The following is a 21,341-nucleotide window of genomic DNA, read 5'->3' as shown; positions in this document are numbered from 1 at the left end:
AGTAAAGGTGTAGACGTTAAATTACAGACGCATTTATCATTTTGTATTGCAGGTCATACTTTTTACTCAAATTTCTGGATTGTTCCTTTATTGACAACAGTCGTTATTTTAGGTACGAATTTTCTCGTACAACACGACGCATTGGTTGATTTTCAGAATTCCTATTTAATGTTGAAGGATGATAATGTGCAATTGGCTTTAGAATTTCAGCACTCACTATCTGCGGAAGAACAAACAATTAATCTCACAGAGGTCATTTCCGTATCACGTAACATAGATTGTAATTCCAGATTGTTCACAGATACGTACGTACACACCTATAATACTCCAGACGAAGCTGACTACGACGTTATGCAGATGATTTCTGATAAAGTTAAACAGAGCAGTGCAAATACAGACGACGAACGGACGCAACTACACAAAATTCTTTTACAGCAAGCTCCAGTTTTTGACAAAATTCCTGGTACGATGTCCGGTTTTATGTATGAATTTCAAGTCAAACAGCACGACACATTTAAAGCAAAGCATTATCCCATTCCATATATCCACAGAGAACAGGTTAAAAAATAGTTGCAGGATATGCTTGACCAAGGAATTATTGAACCAGCAGTTAGTCCGTACATAAACTCGCTACATATTGTTAAGAAAAAAGATGGCTCACTTCGCCTCGTACTTGATTCACGTCACATCAATGACATAATTATTAATGAGACAGATCGACCACAGACATTAGAGGAACTTCTACAGAAATTTCGCGGTACTGCTATTTATTCTACATTAGATTTGAAATCGGGATTTTGGCAAATTCAACTTCATCCGAATTGCAGAAAGGGTGCAGCTTTTCTCTGTTCTGTTGACTGTTATCAATTTTGCAAATTACCATTCGGCTTAACTATTTCTTCTGCAGCTTTTATTCGCGGTTTGAACGCAATACTTCCGACAGAACTTAAAGACAGTATTACGACGTACGTAGATGACATTCTTATCGCAGAAGCTAACTGGTCTGAACACAATGTGATTTTAGAACGACTGTTGCAAACTTTTCATGCACTTGGACTCACAGTTAACCTCAGTAAATCGCACTTTGGCAAAACTTCTATAAAATTTCTTGGACATGTAATTTCAGCAGAAGGCATTGCGCCTGATCCGGAAAAACTTCAAGCTCTACGTGACATTACTGTTCCTACGACGAAGAAACAACTACGCAGTTTCTTGGGCTTAATTAACTTTTTTCGTAAATTTATTCATCACTCTGTTTTAGACACACCTAGATTATGTCAATTGGCAGGTAAAAACACTATTTGGTCTTGGGATAAGCAAGCACATTCTGAATTCATGAACCTGAAACATGCTTTGTTAAATGCACCACTTTTATCGCACCCAGATCTTACTAGACATTTTTCCACTGCCACCGACAGTTCCAACACAGCTTTAGGTGTACACATTTTTCAGGAAGTTGAAGAAGATGGCTCTACAATAATTAAAAACATCGCATTTGCAAGCCGCATTCTGTCACCTGCGGAACGAAATTATTCTGTTACAGAACTGGAAACGTTATGTGTTGTTTGGGCTTTTACGAGATTCAGGCATTTTCTTTATGGCAGACATACCACCGTTTACACAGACCACAGAGCGATACAATTCTTACTTTCGGCTAAATTCACTCACGACAGATTAAGCAGATGGAAACTTTACTTGCACGAATTTAATTTTACAATTGTTCACATTCCCGGCACACAAAATATTATAGCAGACGCACTATCCCGTTCTCTCAGCAACAATCAGCAAGACGTCGCAACCAACTTCTGCAAAGCAAATTTCAGCGTGATGTACATCCAACAAGTTGCATTTGAAAATTTTATTTCGTCGTCATTACAGGACATAGCAAAGGAGCAAAATAAAGACAACGTGTGGAAAGAAATTAAACACCTTTGGCAAAATAAGAATAATGTTACGATTAGAAACCATTACACTGTACGCAATGACATTCTATTTCGCCGCTCTCATCCTGACAGCAACAATTGGTTATTATGCATTCCTGATGAACTGGTTAACAAATTAATCTGGTATACTCATTTAAGTTACGCACATTACGGAGGCAGAAAATGTTTTCTTATACTGAGACAGAACTGTTATTTTACCAACATGGAGAAACGTATACGACGAGTTTTAGCGTCATGTAAAATTTGCCATAAAGCTAAATCAGACACGACTTCACATATTCCTCCATTATATCCCATTGTACTTGTTAAATTAAGAGACATGGCCGCTGTAGACATTTTTGGTCCAATTCCCAGAACCAATAGAGGTTTTTGCTACATCTTTGTCGCTGTTGAACTCATTTCAAAATTTGTTACTTTCACTCCGTTACGCAAAGCTACTGCTAAAACTGTTTCGAAAGCATTTGTAAAACATTTTCTATTTCATGTAGGGCATGTGATGAAAGTAATTTCTGACAATGGATCACAATTTCTTTCTGCTATATGGACACGCATGTTACGAGCTAGAACCATTTCTCCGATCTATATATCCAAGTACCATGCTTCTTCGAACCCCTGTGAACGATTAATGAAAGAAATTGGTAAACTGTGTAGAATATACTGCCACAAAAGACATATTGATTGGGACACACACATATTCTCATTCCAAGATGTAATTAATTCCATTCCAAATGAATCCACTATGCTATCTCCGTCTGTTATACTGAAAAACGTTGAACCACCAAACAAAATTACAGAATTAGTAAATTTTTCTACATCTCGTCGATTACGACACCACGAAATAATTGACATTGCGCTGAACAACATCAAACGTCCCGCAGAGCGCCGGAGAAGACAGCAAAAACAGGTTTGTACACGCCGTGACTTTCACATTGGACAGAAGATATTAGTACGTACACACTATTTATCCAACAAAATAAAAGGTAAGTGCAGTAAATTTGAACTTCTATACGCAGGTCCATATCGGATTCGCAGCATTCCTCACCCCAATGTAGTACACGTCGAAACTCTGAGAACCAGAAAATCGAAAGGAAACCAACACTTATCCAATATTAAACCCTTTATTGAATGAAGACACTTTATGATTTAACATACTATGATGCCATTTACTAATTTTTAAGATCACTTATGCAATTATATTCACATGAACAATTACTGATGATTATCGTATTTTTTTTTTTTTTGGCAAGTGCCTGGCAAGGTAAGGTTAGCAGGTCGCTCTTCTTGTCGTTACACATCAGACCGTGCACATTTTCCATTTTTTTAATGTATGTACGATTGTTTTGATGTTTTGTTTGTGCCCGCATCTCGTGGTCGTGCGGTAGCGTTCTCGCTTCCCACGCCCGGGTTCCCGGGTTCGATTCCCGGCGGGGTCAGGGATTTTCTCTGCCTCGTGATGGCTGGGTGTTGTGTGCTGTCCTTAGGTTAGTTACGTTTAAGTAGTTCTAAGTTCTAGGGGACTGATGACCATGCATGTTAAGTCCCATAGTGCTCAGAGCCATTTGAACCATTTTTTGTTTTGTTTGTATGCACTGTGAAATGGTTAAGATATAACACACACCAGTTGACTTTGACTTTTTTTTTGCCCTATGACATCTCAACATCATGACTGTTTTACATTTTTTTTTTTTTTTTGTTTTTGCTGCTGCATTGTGATATTCTGTGCACACTTTTTGCCTCTGAACACTGCCTATGTCTTTGACATATTACGTTTTCTGTCATGTTATGCTGTATGCTCAATTATGTTACTATAAACCAGTCATTATTTAATGGGTATATGATTTAAATGCAAGACATTAATCTTTGTTCATCATTTTCAGAAAGAAATAACGTGTAAAGGAAATAAATTAAACAGAAATGGGAATTTCACCTACGGAATAAACGAAAGAAGATGCAAAAATCTTCTGAGGAAGAGTAAATGGATCAGAATTAACAAGCATTAACAATAATATACAATACACATCGTAAAATAGTAGTCTTAACTAATTTTTTCTTTCAGAATACGAAGCGATTGATGCAGGCTGTCAGACAGAACTACACATCTTACTTTTAGTGATGAAATATGCTAGAGATAAGGAATAGTAATGTAATGAGTAATGAAGTGGTTTTTTTTGCAGATGATAATGAATGCTGATGAATAATGATGAAGAATATGCTACTATGGATAATGAAGTTTTTCTTTACAGGTGATGATAATAATGGAGTTATGATAATACAAATAATGAAGTGATGGATAATGAAGTTTTTTTCTTTACAGATGAGGATATTGTTGAAGTTATGCATTTATGCTATATAGTTATTTAAGTATTTGTTGCAGTTCGCTTTGACAGCAGGTGTTATATTGCATAGTATAATGATGGAAGGTTTTGGAAAGGACAGCTATGGAACACATTTTTATACACATTTCACTACCTGTTAATTCGAAGTTCACTACTTTTCAGCATAAAATGCACTTCTTCTTTCAGCTTAATAATCCATTTTTTTATATATTTTTGCAGGAGAAATTATTTATGAAATTAATATGCGATAAGCAGTTGTTCATTAAATCTATGTCATCTATGAATGTGATTACATATACTCTACTTGTCTCATAATCGTGCTACAGCTGACTTATGACTAATGACGTTACACATTTTCATTTATACCAACAACCCAGAAGCAAATTTTTCTCTCCTGCTTTTCCCTATAATTACCCAATGCAATGCATTGCTAACAAAAAAAATGTATTACCAGTCCCAAATATTGATACCAGTTTAAGAGAGTTCTGAGTAATGCTGATCAGCTATGAATAATATGTTACCTGAAAAATGAATATTACTAATTACAGTATTGAGATGACCAATGCTTTGTATCTACAAAGAACTACTAACAATGCTTTGTAAATAGGAAAATACTACTAATTACTGTATAGAGATGACCAATGCTTTGTAACTAGAAAGAACTACTAATAATGCTTTGTAACTAGGAAAATACTACTAGTTACTGTATAGAGATGACCAATGCTTTGTAACTAGGAAAAGAATGCTACTAATAATGCTTTGTAACTAGGAAAAGAATGCTACTAATTATGTTTTGTAACTAGAGAATGAATGCTATTCATTATGCTTTGTAACTGGGAAAAGAATGCGATTATTTAATAATGCTTTGTAACTAGGAAAAGAAGGCTACTGATTATTACTATATTGAAATGACAAATGATTAATTAATAATGATTTGTAACTGGAAAATGAATGCTACTAATTAATAATGCTTTGTAACTGAGAAATGATGACTGTATTGGGATGACCAATGATTGAGTATCAACATTATTATTGACTACCTCCTGTTTTAAGTAATGACTTCTGATGATTTGTAATTAGAGAATGGGTGCAAATATTCTATGTAAAATAATTAATGAACATTTTTCTGTAATACTACATACATGGTACAGAAATGTTCAATAACTGGGCTATGAATGCCGCAAACTACTAATGTAATTCCTAATGAAGACTAGTATGTAACTTAATGTCCTTCACCTTCTGACCTCGCTACCCTGAATTACTGCAATATCCATTTATCCTGTACATCCTCCTGATCATGGAGCACTATATTTGGTTTTTGCACTAATTCTACGTTCGTGTGCCTTGTAAGAGCGTGGTGTTGACACGACATGCTGTCCACCACCGTGAGCGATGGAGACGTTATTATGGTCCCACTGTTTGGTGTACGTAATGTACTGCCAAAGTGAAAACATGGAATATTACTACTACATTTCAGTGTCTTGCCTACGCTGATAAATACTTCTGGGAAAAGAACTTCAAATTGTCTCACTTGGTGTTGTACTTCTGTGGAAAGATATGGACTTTCAGTGCAGCTGCGTGCAACCTAAAGTGCTACAACCATGATGCAATCCTTCCCTTTCCTATCCTAATTCTTGTAACATAGTGAAAATCATTTTTTTGCTAATATCATTTATATTCATGGCCTATACATTTTTTTTTCAATTTTCTCAACTGCAGTAAATGTGCACTTATGTCACTTATCAACATGATTTTTTGCCATTATGTTTATTTGTTGTGAAAATGCTAAAGAGTTTTTCAGTGGGTGTGCACTTATGTCATTTCTTTTGTACTCACATTTTGTCATTGTCTAATATGTTTTGTGCTTCATGCATGTGCACCAAATTTCCTTCCTGTTTTATATCTGTATATATGCTGTAATTGTAAAGTTAATTAGTTACGAAAAAATTTGTTGCTTATGGCAAGTCCAAATGACTCACCATCGCTGCCAAATTTTTGCCCCCCCAGTGGAGGGTTATGAAACACGTATGTATTCAGTAGCAGCGATGGCGAGGCATGACAGAATCTCTGACCAGAGAGCTATTTATCGTTTCTAGTCTGCGCTTGACCGCGCGTGAGTGCAGTTGTTGTACATAGCGAGTCGCGAGAGCATGTAGTTCGTTCGTGCTAGTAGCGCGCGCGAGACAGTCGGAGTTGTGTGTGAGGAGTCGGCGGGCGTCGGCGTGGGTATCTGGTCAAGGTTCGGGACGAGGTCTATTTTTTAAATAAGGTAATGAAGCAGCATTGCGCACATCTGATAATGTAATGTATATTAACTGTAATTAATTTGTTCAAGAATTGCCACAATAATAATTTTTGTTCTCAAAGCAATTGTTTTAAGAAAATAATCATTACAATTGAAACAATATTTCCTTTGCTTTTCCTCCCAGAATCAATTTATCAGGTTGATCTTAACGTTAATTTTGTGGGGACTTAACATTTTTTCATATTTTTATTATCATTGAGTTCTATTACTGTGGGAAGCTAACATTTGGCTCTATTGCATTTTCATTCAAATCATATCATTTAATAATAATTACGGGGAGGTTACACTTGTCTTTTCAAATTTTTACGGTAAAGTTACAGACTATAACAGCGACACAAGGAGTCTTGAAGCAAAGCGTATACTGTTCGCAAACTGTTCGCGTGCCGCCACGTTTACTGTACCGTGCATAGCAAAATTGAGCTATCTAAAACATGCGCCGAGGAGGCTATGGTGCACCTCCTCGCTGACCGTTCAGCGAACGTTGCTACATATGGGCCTCTGCAGCAGGTGCCTGGTTCATGCACCCACGTTTGGCTGCCGTTCATCGGCAACGAAGACTGGAATTTGCAAGCCAAACTTGACATCACCAGAGTGACTGCAGGTGGCTTTTACAGATGAATCATTTTATGCTCCATTGGAGGGATGGCTGTTTGCGTGTACAGCGTGAAACATATGAAAGCGAACGCTATGCGTCAGTTATGGTCTTTGGGATGTTTCTGTATCATTCACTATGTGATCTTGTCATTCTGGTAGGCGGAATGGATCAACATAACTATGCATCTATCACTGAGGACCATTTACACCCTTCATTTTCTTTTCCTGAGCATGATTGCATCCATCAGCAGGACAGTGCAACGTGTCACACAGTTCGTAGTGTACGTAAGTGGTTCGAAGAACAGTTGGATGAATTTACCGTACACCCCTGGTCACCAAACTCCTAGATTTTAAACCCGATCGAGAATCTGTGAAACCAAGTACACTACTGGCCATTAAAATTGCTACACCAATAAGAAATGCAGATCATAAACGGGTATTTATTGGACAAATACATAATACTAGAACTGACAGGTGATTACATTTTCACGCAATTTGGTTGCATAGATAGTGAGAAATCAGTACCCTGAACAACCACCTCTGGCCGTAATAACGGCCTTCATACGCCTGGGCATTGAGTCAAACAGAGCCTGGATGGCGTATACAGGTACAGCTGCCCATGCAGCTTCAACACGATACCACAGTTCATCAAGACTAGTGACTGGCGTATTGTGACGAGCCAGTTGCTCGGCCACCATTGACCAGACGTTTTCAATTGGGGAGAGATCTGGAGAATGTGCGGGCCACGGTAGCAGTCGAACATTTTTTGTATCCAGAAAGGCCTGTACAGGACCTGCAACATGCGGTCGTGCATTATCCTGCTGAAATGTAGGGTATCGCAGGGATCGAATAAAGGGTAGAGCCACGGGTCGTAACATACCTGAAATGTAACGTCCATTGTTCAAAGTGCCGTCAATGCGAACAAGAGGTGACCGAGACGAGTAACCAACAGCGCCTCATACCATCACGCCGGGTGATACGCCAGTATGGCGATGACGAATACACGCTTCAATTGTGCACTCTCCCCGATGTCGCCAAACACGGATGCGACCATCATGATGCTGTAAACAGAACCTGGCATCATCCGAAAAAATGACGTTTTGCCATTCGTGCACCCAGGTTCCTCGTTGGGTACACCATCGCGTCTATGGTAACCGCAGCCATGGTCTCCGAGCTGATAGTCCATGCTGCTGAAAACGTCGTCGAACTGTTCGTGGAGATGGTTGTTGTCTTGTAAACGTCCGCATCTGTTGACTCAGGGATCGAGACGTGGCTGCACGATCCGTTACAGCCATGCGGATAAGATGTCTGTCAGATAAGATGCCTGTCATCTCGACTGCTAGTGATACGAGGCCGTTGGGATCCAGCACGGCGTTCCGTATTACCCTCCTGAACCCACCGATTCCATATTCTGCTAACAGTCATTGGTTCTCGACCAACGTGAGCAGCAATGTCGCTATACGATAAACTGCAATCGCGATAGGCTACAATCCGACCTTTATCGAAGTCGGAAATGTGATGGTACGCATTTCTCCTCCTTACACGAGGCATCACAACAACGTTTCACCAGGCAACGCCGATCAACTGCTGTTTGTGTATGAGAAATCGGTTGAAAACTTCCCTCATGTCAGCACGTTGCAGGTGTCGCCACCGGCGCTAACCTTGTGTGAATGCTCTGAAAAGCTAATCACTTGCATATCACAGCATCTTCTTCCTGTTGGTTAAATTTCGCGTCTGTAGCACGTCATCTTCCTGGTGTAGCAATTATAATGGCCAGGAGAGTAAATCTCATTGACACCCTTCTTCCACGCTCGTGCTACAAATGGTGGTTATTGAGGCTGCTGACAAGTAGTCACTGTAATGCTACCCTACAGTGTACTACAACTAAGATAAACACAACAGTATTCCAGAAGTGACCTGCAAATAGACGTCATCAGTAGTCATGTGATAGAGATGTATGTTTTCAGTGTAATGCCGTGGTGCGCGCGGTACCCACCGTATGGACAGAGGCACTGGAAGCTGTTGCCGCCCTGGCCCTGCGACAGGTCGACGCAAATGCCGTTGTTGCGGCACGGGCTGGGGTAGCAGGCGTCGCGCTCCTCGCAGTGCGGGCCCACGAAGCCGGGGCAGCACTGGCACTCGTAGCCCTCCTGCGGGGAGGCCAACTTTTAATACGAAGAGACCGATTCCAAATCCAAATTTAACATTGTAATACACTTAAGATTTGTTGTCAGCAATATGTGCTTACAGCTGAGTTACATGATACAATTAGGCTAATAAACAACAAAATCTCAAAGAGACGCACTCTGTAAAGCACTAGCGATGGGGTTAAGTTTGTGAAATTAAGATACCGATACCACACACAAATTTAACAATGTGATACACTTTAGGATTATATGCTTGCCGGCCGGAGTGGCCGAGCGGTTCTAGGCGCTACAGTCTGGAACCACGCGACCGCTACGGTCGCAGTTTCGAATCCTGCCTCGGGCATGGATGTGTGTGATGTCCTTAGGTTAGTTAGGTTTAAGTAGTTCTACGTTCTAGGGGACTGATGAATGGTTCAAATGGCTCTCAGCACTATGGGACTTTTGCTGAGGTCATCAGTCCCCTAGAACTTAGAACTACTTAAACCTAAATAGCCTAGGGACATCACACACATCCATGCCCGAGGCAGGATTCGAACCTGCGACCGTAGCGGTCGCGCGGTTCCAGACTGTAGCGCCTAGAACCGCTCGGCCACCCCGGCCGGCGGGACTGATAACCTTAGAAGTTAAGTCCCATAGTGCTTAGAGCCATTTGAACCAATTTGATATATGCTTACCGCTCAATTACGTGACACATTTAGGCTAATGAACAAGTCAGTAATTAACATGAACATGCTGTCGGCGTATGCATGATAATGCACCATACCACTATGTTTCAGAAAAAATACGCTCTCGAAAATGCGATTTTCCAGCCGGTGATATCTCCGGTTTTCATCGCAGAGATAAGGTGTCAAGTGTTTCAGATAGTCCTTGGCCTAGCAACCATTAATATATCTACCTGAAGAACGGGTATACTGTAGCTATCGTACGGTAGAGAGACACCCAATATAACAGACAGTGGTTGAAGACAACGGTGTCATATGTAATTTTACTTATATTCGAAACAGGCTTATGTCTCTTGAACTTATTTTATTGGTCTTGACGCAGCCACTCGGATAAGATATTTTTCATTTATTACTGTGTATGACTTCTGAAGAAGGGTATATTATTATAGCAGAAACCATGGTTAAGGTTTAAAATAAACATAATCTAGTGCAACTGTGGGCTGTTTTTCATTCGAGATAATTTCGTAACCGTTGCTGTTGTAGCTACCAAGACGAAAATAGTGAAATATTAATGTAACAAGGTCACTAATCAGACTGCAACCCCGAAACTCTTTATGCCGGGAAAATTTCGAGATCTCAATAATATACCCGCTTTCCTTCAAGGTTTCTTCTACTACCGCACTGTTTTCGCTGGTCACTAAGCGCAGCGTCTTCGCCAGAAGTTACGGCTCTTCTATTCTTTCTACATCACCCACACAATTGCTGCAGGAACGCACACGAATCACCGTACTCTGGATTCATCCTGCAATGCATGTTCACAGGTTTAAGATCGTCACCACTCGAAGAAATGTATCACAGATCGCCGTTCCAGCGTGGTGCAACAGACACTAGCCCTGAAGTTAAATTCATGGGAGAAATTTCTGAACCATTTGATATAAATACTGGTGATAGACACGGACATGGACTCTCCCCATTACTGTTTAACTGTGTTTTGGAAAAGGTCATTACAGAATGGCGATGGCAAAAGTCGTGTCAAAATATAGATCAATCAATCAAGTTAGGTAGAAGTAATATTAGAGTAGATTGTCTCGCCTTTGCAGATGATCTGGCCATTTTAACTAGGGATATTACCACACCTCAAAAACAAATTGAAAAAAGTAGTAGTTGCAAAAAAAGTAGGACCACAAAAACCATTCGAGAAAACAGAATATATGAATGCAAGAAACAAGCTCTAAAGCTTTTGAACACGAAATACGGAGAAACAAACAGGGTTTCTCAGTTTAAATACTTGGGGGAAAATATACAAGAAAAAGCTGCAAAAGAAGATCGCTGTCAAAAAATGTAAACTGCTTCAGATTAACATAAAATATTTATAATAGAAAATCACTTTCTATGTTCAGTAAACTTAGGTATTACAGCACTGTAATCAAATCTGAATATCTTTATGGAGCAGAAACTTAAATTTCATATATGAAGAGGAATACTGAAGAAATTCGAAAGAAAGAAAGGAAATTTGAAATATTTTATTGGCTGTGCTCCAGCAACCGTACGCTATTTAATTACAGGACGTACATACAGCCACTTCGGTTGCACAAAATTTTGTCAGTTGACCACGGTTTCGATTGTACTAGCGCAGTCTTCATCAGCATAAAAAGTTACGTGGTGTACCTAAATATATAACGACGTAGACTGAAATAAGATGCACTTCGTAGGATTACTTCCTTAAAATTGCGCACAAACAGAATGAACTTACATGTAATCACACCATGGTTTAAAACGTCTGAGCATCAGTGCTCTCGTCAAAAAGAAATGTCGTGGGAATAAAAACTATAATATAAAAATATAACATAACTGTCAACCAGATGAAATTCTCCGTGGAATATATAAAGACAACCGCAAGGTCGATTGTGCCAAGAGTGGCATAATACAACCGCTACCGTCAGACTAAACGGCTAACACGGCAAGGCAGCCTCGAGTTGGACACGAAAACAGATTCGCGCCATCTAACAGGAAGTAATTTAATACCGATAACTTAAGAACAAATGAGGCATTTCAAAGGCAGTTTTAAAGAATACTGGTAACAAATAGGAACCAGTGAATGAAAGTTACAACATAGCGTAACAGTCTTTTTTACAAAAGAAAATACAATTCAAGTAATATACACTGTATGTGTTATTATATTTTTAGGTATTCCATGCAACTTTTTATTCTGATGAAGAGTGCCCTAGTGCAATCGAAATCTTGGTCAACTGACAAAATTTCATGTAACTGAAGTGGCTGTATATATGTTCTGTAGTTAGAAAGAGAAGAAGATTATTAGGAAAATAGTAGGCCGCAAGATTACTGATGTAGAAACGTACAGTCTGAGAAGTAATAAGGAAATAGAACAACACACAGACATACGAGGTGACATGAGAAAACGAAGACTTAGATTTTATGGGGATATTAAAAGAATGGCACCCACTAGGTTAACAAAACAAAAGGTACAATTCTACGAAAACAGAAGTAAAGCCAAAACTGAGCCAATTAAATGGATTGCTGTGATTAAGGAGGATCTTAAAGTAGCCGGTATAGCTCTGGCAGACATTATATACAGAAAAATATTCTTACAACAGATATTTATTTGGAAAGTTGGTCAGAGGGAAATAATTAGAAAACAGGCTGGAACAACGTGGTCTGATGAAAGAAAGAGACTCCTTTCTGAAAGGATGAAACAAATTTCGACACAAAGGAAGGTCAACCATCAAAAGCGACATTGATTGGTGTACCTCGCATGGTTCTATTGGGTCCCTACGTAAATAATAATAATAATAATAAGAGACAGAGAGAAACAGACAGACAGAGAGAAAAAGACGCCCTATTAAGTTTACCGGCACACCGCAGCTTTTTTGAGACTTGAAACTGTGAAGTTTGGGACAGATCTCATTCGCCGGCGGGTCTCGTGGCTGTGTGAGAAGTACGGCAGTATCGCGGTGTAACTCACTTCCTTCGGCCGCGCCACTCCATCTGCACTGCGCTGGCAGACTGCTATAAATATTTCGCAAATCCAATTTTGGCCTCTGGGCTCCGCCGTTTATCTGAATACGTCAAATACTGGGAGAAAGTCGGAGTTACACACGGCCTCCGCGGGACGCCGCGCCCCGGCCGGCCATATTTTACCCCGGCGCGGCCCGGCCCAGAACGGCGCGGCGCAGCACTTTAAAGCCCGCGCGTCGCGAGGGTTGCTCGCCTTTAGGCGGCGCTCTCACTCCAGCATCCTAAGTCCCCGTCTCGCTTCCAGCTAACCCTGACCGGCGGGAGTCCTCAGACGCCTCTAAGCTGGAATAACAAGCCGGGTCCAGAGACGCTGCGCGGCAGTTCTCATCAGCAGCACGCCATTCGCAATAGCAAAAAAATGTTATGAAGTTACATGTGATCCGACTTCCCCAACTTACTGGTTTTATGCAACCCGTAACGCTTTCAAATACTACGTGCATGATGTTAATATTTTCTCGGTCGCTACGCGCGAACTATTATTAACGCTACAGGAAAAAAAACGAGCGGAACCCATTTGTACGAAATTTAATGTAGCATACATTTGTTCTGGAGGCAGTAGTGTAAGACGTCGTGGTCTCCTGACCTTCATTGCTTACATCTTCCACCCTCACAAACATATTCCGCATATCAAGACGCTTCATTCGAGCCCGAAGTCGATAAGATAAAGTCAATGTTGTATGAATTCATGTAAACGATATGCAAATAACAAGTGCGTAACGGGGTTGAAATACTTGAGACTGTCGTACACACATACATTCCAGACACGACTGTCACAGGAGCTTTTAGTTTGAGAGAGGCAGACCACACACCGGGAGGCCGGTCCCTTCGGAGGACGAGTCAACCTCAGCCGCCCGTGGAGCAGACAGTGTGTGCCCAAGTGAAAGGGGACACATCCCCGTGTTCGGCTTAAAAGCAAATTCCGCTACATTGTGTGGGCAGCCAGCCTACGCATTCTATGCATATAGCACGCAGTTTCAGAGATTTTCACAGGGAGACAGCAAACGCCAAACGCTGATACTACAGATTTCCGGACTGGTCACCTTAAACGAAACCTCATTCTCCCGTTTTAGAAGAGCAATGCTCATTGGCAGACGATATTTCTGACGCCTTGAGCTGACGGAGTAATGGAAGAGACCGAAAAATATACTCCTTCACGTCTGGCGTGGAGAGGCGCCGTTCTGTTGTCGCTCTTGGAGTGAGGAACAAGTCTCTCCTCAGTACTTCACTGGGAGAGCACCTCTGTCGAGAGCAAATCGAAGTGCGACTCTATACTGAGTCCTTGTGATTAAGCGTTTTTCACTGTGTTGGCAGACACACTTATTGTGCAGTGTGAATGGACAGAGTTATAGTTAAACGCCTGCGAGCGAATTTTTGAGTGGCATCATGGTGGACTGGTTATCTGACCGGTGTACCACGCCAATAGTTAGACTAGGGGCGAATAGGAATCCTTGACTTCATCAAGGCGTAGGGAGAGTTCGATTGGCGAAGTTCAATTCAGGTAGAATAAGAGTTATCTTATTTGTCAACAGCGACCGGCGCAGACTGCGGTCATCGCAGCTTACGGTATTGTGCGCTACAGCTATTGCGAGCCCCATATTTCCCCCACAACAGTACGCTTCACACCATTTCACGTGCCACAGCCCGACCGTACCTAGCAACATTCTAAAGGATAATTATTCAAGTAGAGTAGGTGCGCCTCTCAGCCATTCTGCCACATCAATAACAATCTTAATCTTTGTATAGAAATTTCATTAGCGAATCCTATCCCTGAGAGGTAACTTCACATTCAGAAAAGAACCAGGATATAACTTGTTCAATTCATAACTAAAAGTGCCATTGTGATTTTTTGCAAAATAAATAAGAATTTTCGTTAGTTTCATGTTTTTCTTACACTACTCCAGTAGCCAAGTATCCCAATAGTTACGTAAGATATTTTGTGAATTTTTGTGTCATTTCCTAACAGCAGATGACTCCAGAAGATATTTACTGCTGAAAGTTTTTCAGGCATTTCTCTTTAGAACGTTAGGAGCGTCTGTCTGACTTCTGTAGTAGTGTGGGGGTGGAAATTGCATCTTGCAGGAGCCACAGGGTAAAGGGTACATCTAGGATTAATCCGTTGTGCAGAATAACAGAATAGCAGATCAACCCCACGCTCACAGTAGTTTTGGTTTATTCAAACAAAACGTACAAAACTGACCTTGAAGCGCGTTTTTCTTGAATAACAGTGGCCTCTAGCGAAAAAATATTCCAAAATAAAGTTCAGCTTCATAAAGCTCGCTACTAAAAGGTTCTGTTCATTTTTTCTGTAGGACTAGACCTAATAGTTCGCGCATAGCGAGCGAGAGAATATGAAAAACTCTTCTGCGTGGTATTTGAAGGCATTGCAGGCAACTAAAACCAAGTGGTAGAGTCAGCTGAATCCCCCTGTATGCACAACAACAAAACTACAGTCTGAACAAGCAATGAAGGCCCAACGGTATATACCAGCCGCCGTGTCATCCTCATAAGTCACCACTTGCGGCTACGGAGGAGCGTGTAGGTCCTGCGTGTCTATCACAAAGACAGGTTAATTACAGGCCCTCAACGAGTGTGGTTTCGATATCGTATTGATGTAATGTCTTTCCCGTATACCGAAGCAGTTATTTCCCCGGGGCCCCACTATGGGCATGAGGCTTTCTTTCACACCATGTGCTGCATTTATGTGCGATGTTGTTAAGGATGTGAATTTGGTGGTACTGTTGCTACAGAATTCATGGGAAAAGTGGAATTGCTTACCCTTGATCATCGGCGCTGGTTGAACTTATTTGCTTAGGTCATAGTGAGTAGACTCTGTGAACAACTGTTCAGAGCTGTTTGCTCTGCCGCAAGGTTCTTTATACTATTTGCTTCATGTCTGAGCTAAACTTAGTTTTATTCGAAGAGTTGATAGGTTCCACCTTGGTTGACCTACATTGCTAGAGGATTCTTTCTGCTTGTCACACAAATCCCTGTCTATCAGGTTTGAGCCTGGTTTCTAATTTATGAATACTGTCTGTGACCCCTTGTGTAATCCATTTTGGTACAGAGGATTAATTTCACTGTCCACTGGTTTCGTTGAAGCCTTCAAGGCGATACTGTTTACACTTTATTTATACATTCCTGTATAGAAGTAGCTTGACTCTTTTGGACCCAATCTTTCTCTGAAGTTTATACACTCCTGGAAATTGAAATAAGAACACCGTCAATTTATTGTCCCAGGAAGGGGAAACTTTATTGACACATTCCTGGGGTCAGATGCATCACATGATCACACTGACAGAACCACAGGCACATAGACACAGGCAACAGAGCATGCACAATGTCGGCACTAGTACAGTGTATATCCACCTTTCGCAGCAATGCAGGCTGCTATTCTCCCATGGAGACGATCGTAGAGATGCTGGATGTAGTCCTGTGGAACAGCTTGCCATGCCATTTCCACCTGGCGCCTCAGTTGGACCAGCGTTCGTGCTGGACGTGCAGACCGCGTGAGACGACGCTTCATCCAGTCCCAAACATGCTCAATGGGGGACAGATCCGGAGATCTTGCTGGCCAGGGTAGTTGACTTACACCTTCTAGAACACGTTGGGTGGCACGGGATACATGCGGACGTGCATTGTCCTGTTGGAACAGCAAGTTCCCTTGCCGGTCTAGGAATGGTAGAACGATGGGTTCGATGACGGTTTGTATGTACCGTGCACTATTCAGTGTCCCCTCGACGATCACCAGTGGTGTACGGCCAGTGTAGGAGATCGCTCCCCACACCATGATGCCGGGTGTTGGCCCTGTGTGCCTCGGTCGTATGCCGTCCTGATTGTGGCGCTCACCTGCACGGCGCCAAACACGCATACGACCATCATTGGCACCGAGGCAGAAGCGACTCTCATCGCTGAAGACGACACGTCTCCATTCGTCCCTCTATTCACGCCTGTCACGACACCACTGGAGGCGGGCTGCACGATGTTGGGGCGTGAGCGGAAGCCGGCCTAACGGTGTGCGGGACCGTAGCTCAGCTTCATGGAGACGGTTGCGAATGGTCCTCGCCGATACCGCAGGAGCAACAGTGTCCCTAATTTGCTGGGAAGTGGCGGTGCGGTCCCCTACGGCACTGCGTAGGATCCTACGGTCTTGGCGTGCATCCGTGCATCGCTGCGGTCCGGTCCCAGGTCGACGGGCACGTGCACCTTCCGCCGACCACTGGCGACAACATCGATGTACTGTGGAGACCTCATGCCCCACGTGTTGAGCTATTCGGCGGTACGTCCACCCGGCCTCCCGCATGCCCACTATACGCCCTCGCTCAAAGTCCGTCAACTGCACATACGGTTCACGTCCACGCTGTCGCGGCATGCTACCAGTGTTAAAGACTGCGATGGAGCTCCGTATGCCACGGCAAACTGGCTGACACTGACGGCGGCGGTGCACAAATGCTGCGCAGCTAGCGCCATTCGGCGGCCAACACCGCGGTTCCTGGTGTGTCCGCTGTGCCGTGCGTGTGATCATTGCTTGTACAGCCCTCTCGCAGTGTCCGGAGCAAGTATGGTGGGTCTGACACACCGGTGTCAATGTGTTCTTTTTTCCATTTCCAGGAGTGTATTTCACATGGTTTATAATTGGGCACTGGTTGTTTTGATAGGCTGTGCTACAGCTGTCAATTCATGTCTTCACTAAATGTTTAGTGATGATTCGAGTATTTTTCCTTGGAACGTGTGTTAACTGAAATGTTTTCTACCTGTTTTAGTATGTCCTGAAACCATACTGTACTTTATTCAGTTTATTTACGTTATGTTACGTAATGTTACAATGTTGAAACTCAATGAATGTTTCTAAATTTGCAAATATTAAATCTTTTTGCCTCTTTCATTACATTCATATATTATTGCTAAATTTCAAGCGTTTGAAAGAAAAGAAAAGCAGTTTTTTACAACTTACTAAATAAGGTATTTTGTGAGAGCTTAGTAGTCCCAGCGCCTTCCTACCGAAAAACTTTGACTTCCACAGAGTACACTGCTACAGGTGTCAGCAGAAAATTGTGTTGTCATTTATGTGAATATGAACTCCGCCATCAGTAAGTGATAAGCATTCATTTTGTTTCCGTAAGGAAATCGTAACATTGGCGGAATAATATACGTGGAATTTCTTGGAACTGCTTCCCACGTTTGCTTCTGATCTCTTCTATCGAAAGTTCTGAGCTCACTATACGGCTGGATTCCGTTCTCGCAAAGAGCGACCAAAGTTTTGTGTTAGACGAGGGCTGAGTGCAAACTTTCCCACCAGACAAAGCGCTCAGCCGAGAATACGTGCGCTGGGCGGCTCATCCTTGTCGCAGAAGGACGCGGGTGGGAAACGTGGGTGGCAGGCATCAGGGGGGAAATTCGCCGGGATCGGTGACAGACGTGTTCCGCGAAAGCAAATAGACCGACACGGGAGACGGAGGGGTTGGCATAGACGCCGTGGAAAGATCTCTGCATACGTTTGACGGTACGTAAGGTGCGTTGCCCTTTACTGACGGGTTCAAGCGACGCTTTTGATAGGTACAAAAATCTCGTGGTCAATCAAACAGCTGACCCTCACGAACTACGTAATGTTGTCAACGGAGACTTCATCAGTTCACGATTTGATGAACAATTGTTAATGTGAGCGCTCTGAACCTAATCAGATGGTGACAGGGAACAAAATCTGTCAGAGGAGCTAAATCTTCGATTCTAATAAAAGATCTGCAAAACTGACATGTCTGTCTGTTTGTCAGTTTCAACAGACTTCTCCAAAACTACCGAATTTTGTGGTTTTTCCGTAGATAATCTGAGTATTGCATGGCACCGTATAGGCTTTATTTCGTCAGAATCGGATCACCGAAAAAATAAATCGTAATAGATAGTTCTATCCATACTAATACACTCCTGGAAATGGAAAAAAGAACACATTGACACCGGTGTGTCAGACCCACCATACTTGCTCCGGACACTGCGAGAGGGCTGTACAAGCAATGATCACACGCACGGCACAGCGGACACACCAGGAACCGCGGTGTTGGCCGTCGAATGGCGCTAGCTGCGCAGCATTTGTGCACCGCCGCCGTCAGTGTCGGCCAGTTTGCCGTGGCATACGGAGCTCCATCGCAGTCTTTAACACTGGTAGCATGCCGCGACAGCGTGGACGTGAACCGTATGTGCAGTTGACGGACTTTGAGCGAGGGCGTATAGTGGGCATGCGGGAGGCCGGGTGGACGTACCGCCGAATTGCTCAACACGTGGGGCGTGAGGTCTCCACAGTACATCGATGTTGTCGCCAGTGGTCGGCGGAAGGTGCACGTGCCCGTCGACCTGGGACCGGACCGCAGCGACGCACGGATGCACGCCAAGACCGTAGGATCCTACGCAGTGCCGTAGGGGACCGCACCGCCACTTCCCAGCAAATTAGGGACACTGTTGCTCCTGGGGTATCGGCGAGGACTATTCGCAACCGTCTCCATGAAGCTGGGCTACGGTCCCGCACACCGTTAGGCCGTCTTCCGTTCACGCCCCAACATCGAGCAGCCCGCCTCCAGTGGTGTCGCGACAGGCGTGAATGGAGGGACGAATGGAGACGTGTCGTCTTCAGCGATGAGAGTCGCTTCTGCCTTGGTGCCAATGATGGTCGTATGCGTGTTTGGCGCCGTGCAGGTGAGCGCCACAATCAGGACTGCATACGACCGAGGCACACAGGGCCAACAACCGGCATCATGGTGTGGGGAGCGATCTCCTACACTGGCGGTACACCACTGGTGATCGTCGAGGGGACACTGAATAGTGCACGGAACATCCAAACCGTCATCGAACCCATCGTTCTACCCTTCCTAGACCGGAAAGGGAACTTGCTGTTCCAACAGGACAATGCACGTCCGCATGTATCCCGTGCCACCCAACGTGCTCTAGAAGGTGTAAGTCAACTAACCTGGCCAGCAAGATCTCCGGATCTGTCCCCCATTGAGCAGTTTGGGACTGGATGAAGCGTCGTCTCACGCGGTCTGCACGTCCAGCACGAACGCTGGTCCAACTGAGGCGCCAGGTGGAAATGGCATGGCAAGCCGTTCCACAGGACTACATCCAGCATCTCTACGATCGTCTCCATGGGAGAATAGCAGCCTGCATTGCTGCGAAAGGTGGATATACACTGTACTAGTGCCGACATTGTGCATGCTCTGTTGCCTGTGTCTATGTGCCTGTGGTTCTGTCAGTGTGATCATGTGATGTATCTGACCCCAGGAATGTGTCAATAAAGTTTCCCCTTCCTGGGACAATGAATTCACGGTTTCTTATTTCAATTTCCAGGAGTGTATTACAATTGTGAAAGTATCTCTGTCTTTTACATTTACAGCACTAACCTGCTGAATCAATTTCAACGAAATTTGGTATGGAGATAGCTTGAACCCTGAGGAAAGATGTATGTGAGTTGAACAATATTTACTCTTTAAAAAAGCTTTATTTCTCTGACTTTCATCTTTATCACATTTCTGAAAAATGTTTTGTATGGTTGATGTGCAATGTAACACGATTTAATGTAATATTTAAAATGCTCATACAACCTTCAATGTGTTTAATTCATACTCCCACAGTACCTGTTGCATAATGGACACGTTGTACACACTGATCAGCCAGAAAATTATGACCACCGACCTACTACCGATATAAACCCGTCCAGACGACAGCAGCGACACCTGGAGAGTGTAACGTCTCCTAGAAAAACACATATTAAACAGAGAAAAGAATAATTGAACTGGATGATTGCAATTGCGTGGACAACGATTGTGTGAACTTTATGTACTAAAGAGAAACCATTATGTGCCATGTTTTATACTCGTATAGAATTATGTACCGATTTTTTAAAGATAATATCGGTGTCGGCAAGTACTGAAACCGCCACAAATGATACTTATTAAATATGAAACAAAGATGAGAATATGTCAAAACGAGTGTAAATAGTAGTGACCGAGCATTAATTTCTCTGTCGTCTTGTTGTAGTTACGTGAGTAGGAAGAGCCTGTGACGCTATATTGTATGCTTGTGTAGCATTCTTTTGTCAAGATTGAACGAAGGACACCATTAGGTACTGATTTGTAAAAGTGTGTAATAATTTAATCTGTGTAAATGTTTTGAATAGAGTTACTTAGTGAAAACTTGCATTATGATTTGTAATAAGCTTGCCTGGTATTTTATTCCATCCTTTTAAGACATTTTCAGCTATTTAAATATTATTCGTGGTGCAGAGCTGCGCTACGAACGAACGAGCCGCTGCCGGCGCATTCAAACTGCATTAAATG

At 42.6% G+C, this 21,341-nt stretch overlaps 1 protein-coding gene across 1 annotated transcript in view; it reads right to left on the bottom strand.

Moving 5' to 3' along the window:
* LOC126456182 (delta and Notch-like epidermal growth factor-related receptor) overlaps positions 1-21,341 on the bottom strand; it is a 554,374-nt gene that overhangs the window by 189,228 nt on the left and 343,805 nt on the right. Inside the window, exon 7 of the mRNA XM_050091938.1 lies at positions 9,175-9,328. Within this exon, the coding sequence (XP_049947895.1) occupies positions 9,175-9,328 (154 nt within the window). The remainder of the gene's footprint in view (positions 1-9,174; positions 9,329-21,341) is intronic.

This window comes from Schistocerca serialis, chromosome 1 (assembly GCF_023864345.2).
Source record: "Schistocerca serialis cubense isolate TAMUIC-IGC-003099 chromosome 1, iqSchSeri2.2, whole genome shotgun sequence".
Lineage (NCBI taxonomy): Eukaryota > Metazoa > Arthropoda > Insecta > Orthoptera > Acrididae > Schistocerca > Schistocerca serialis.
The sequence above is the reverse complement of the archived record's forward strand: the minus strand, read 5'-3'. Positions and strand labels throughout refer to the sequence as shown.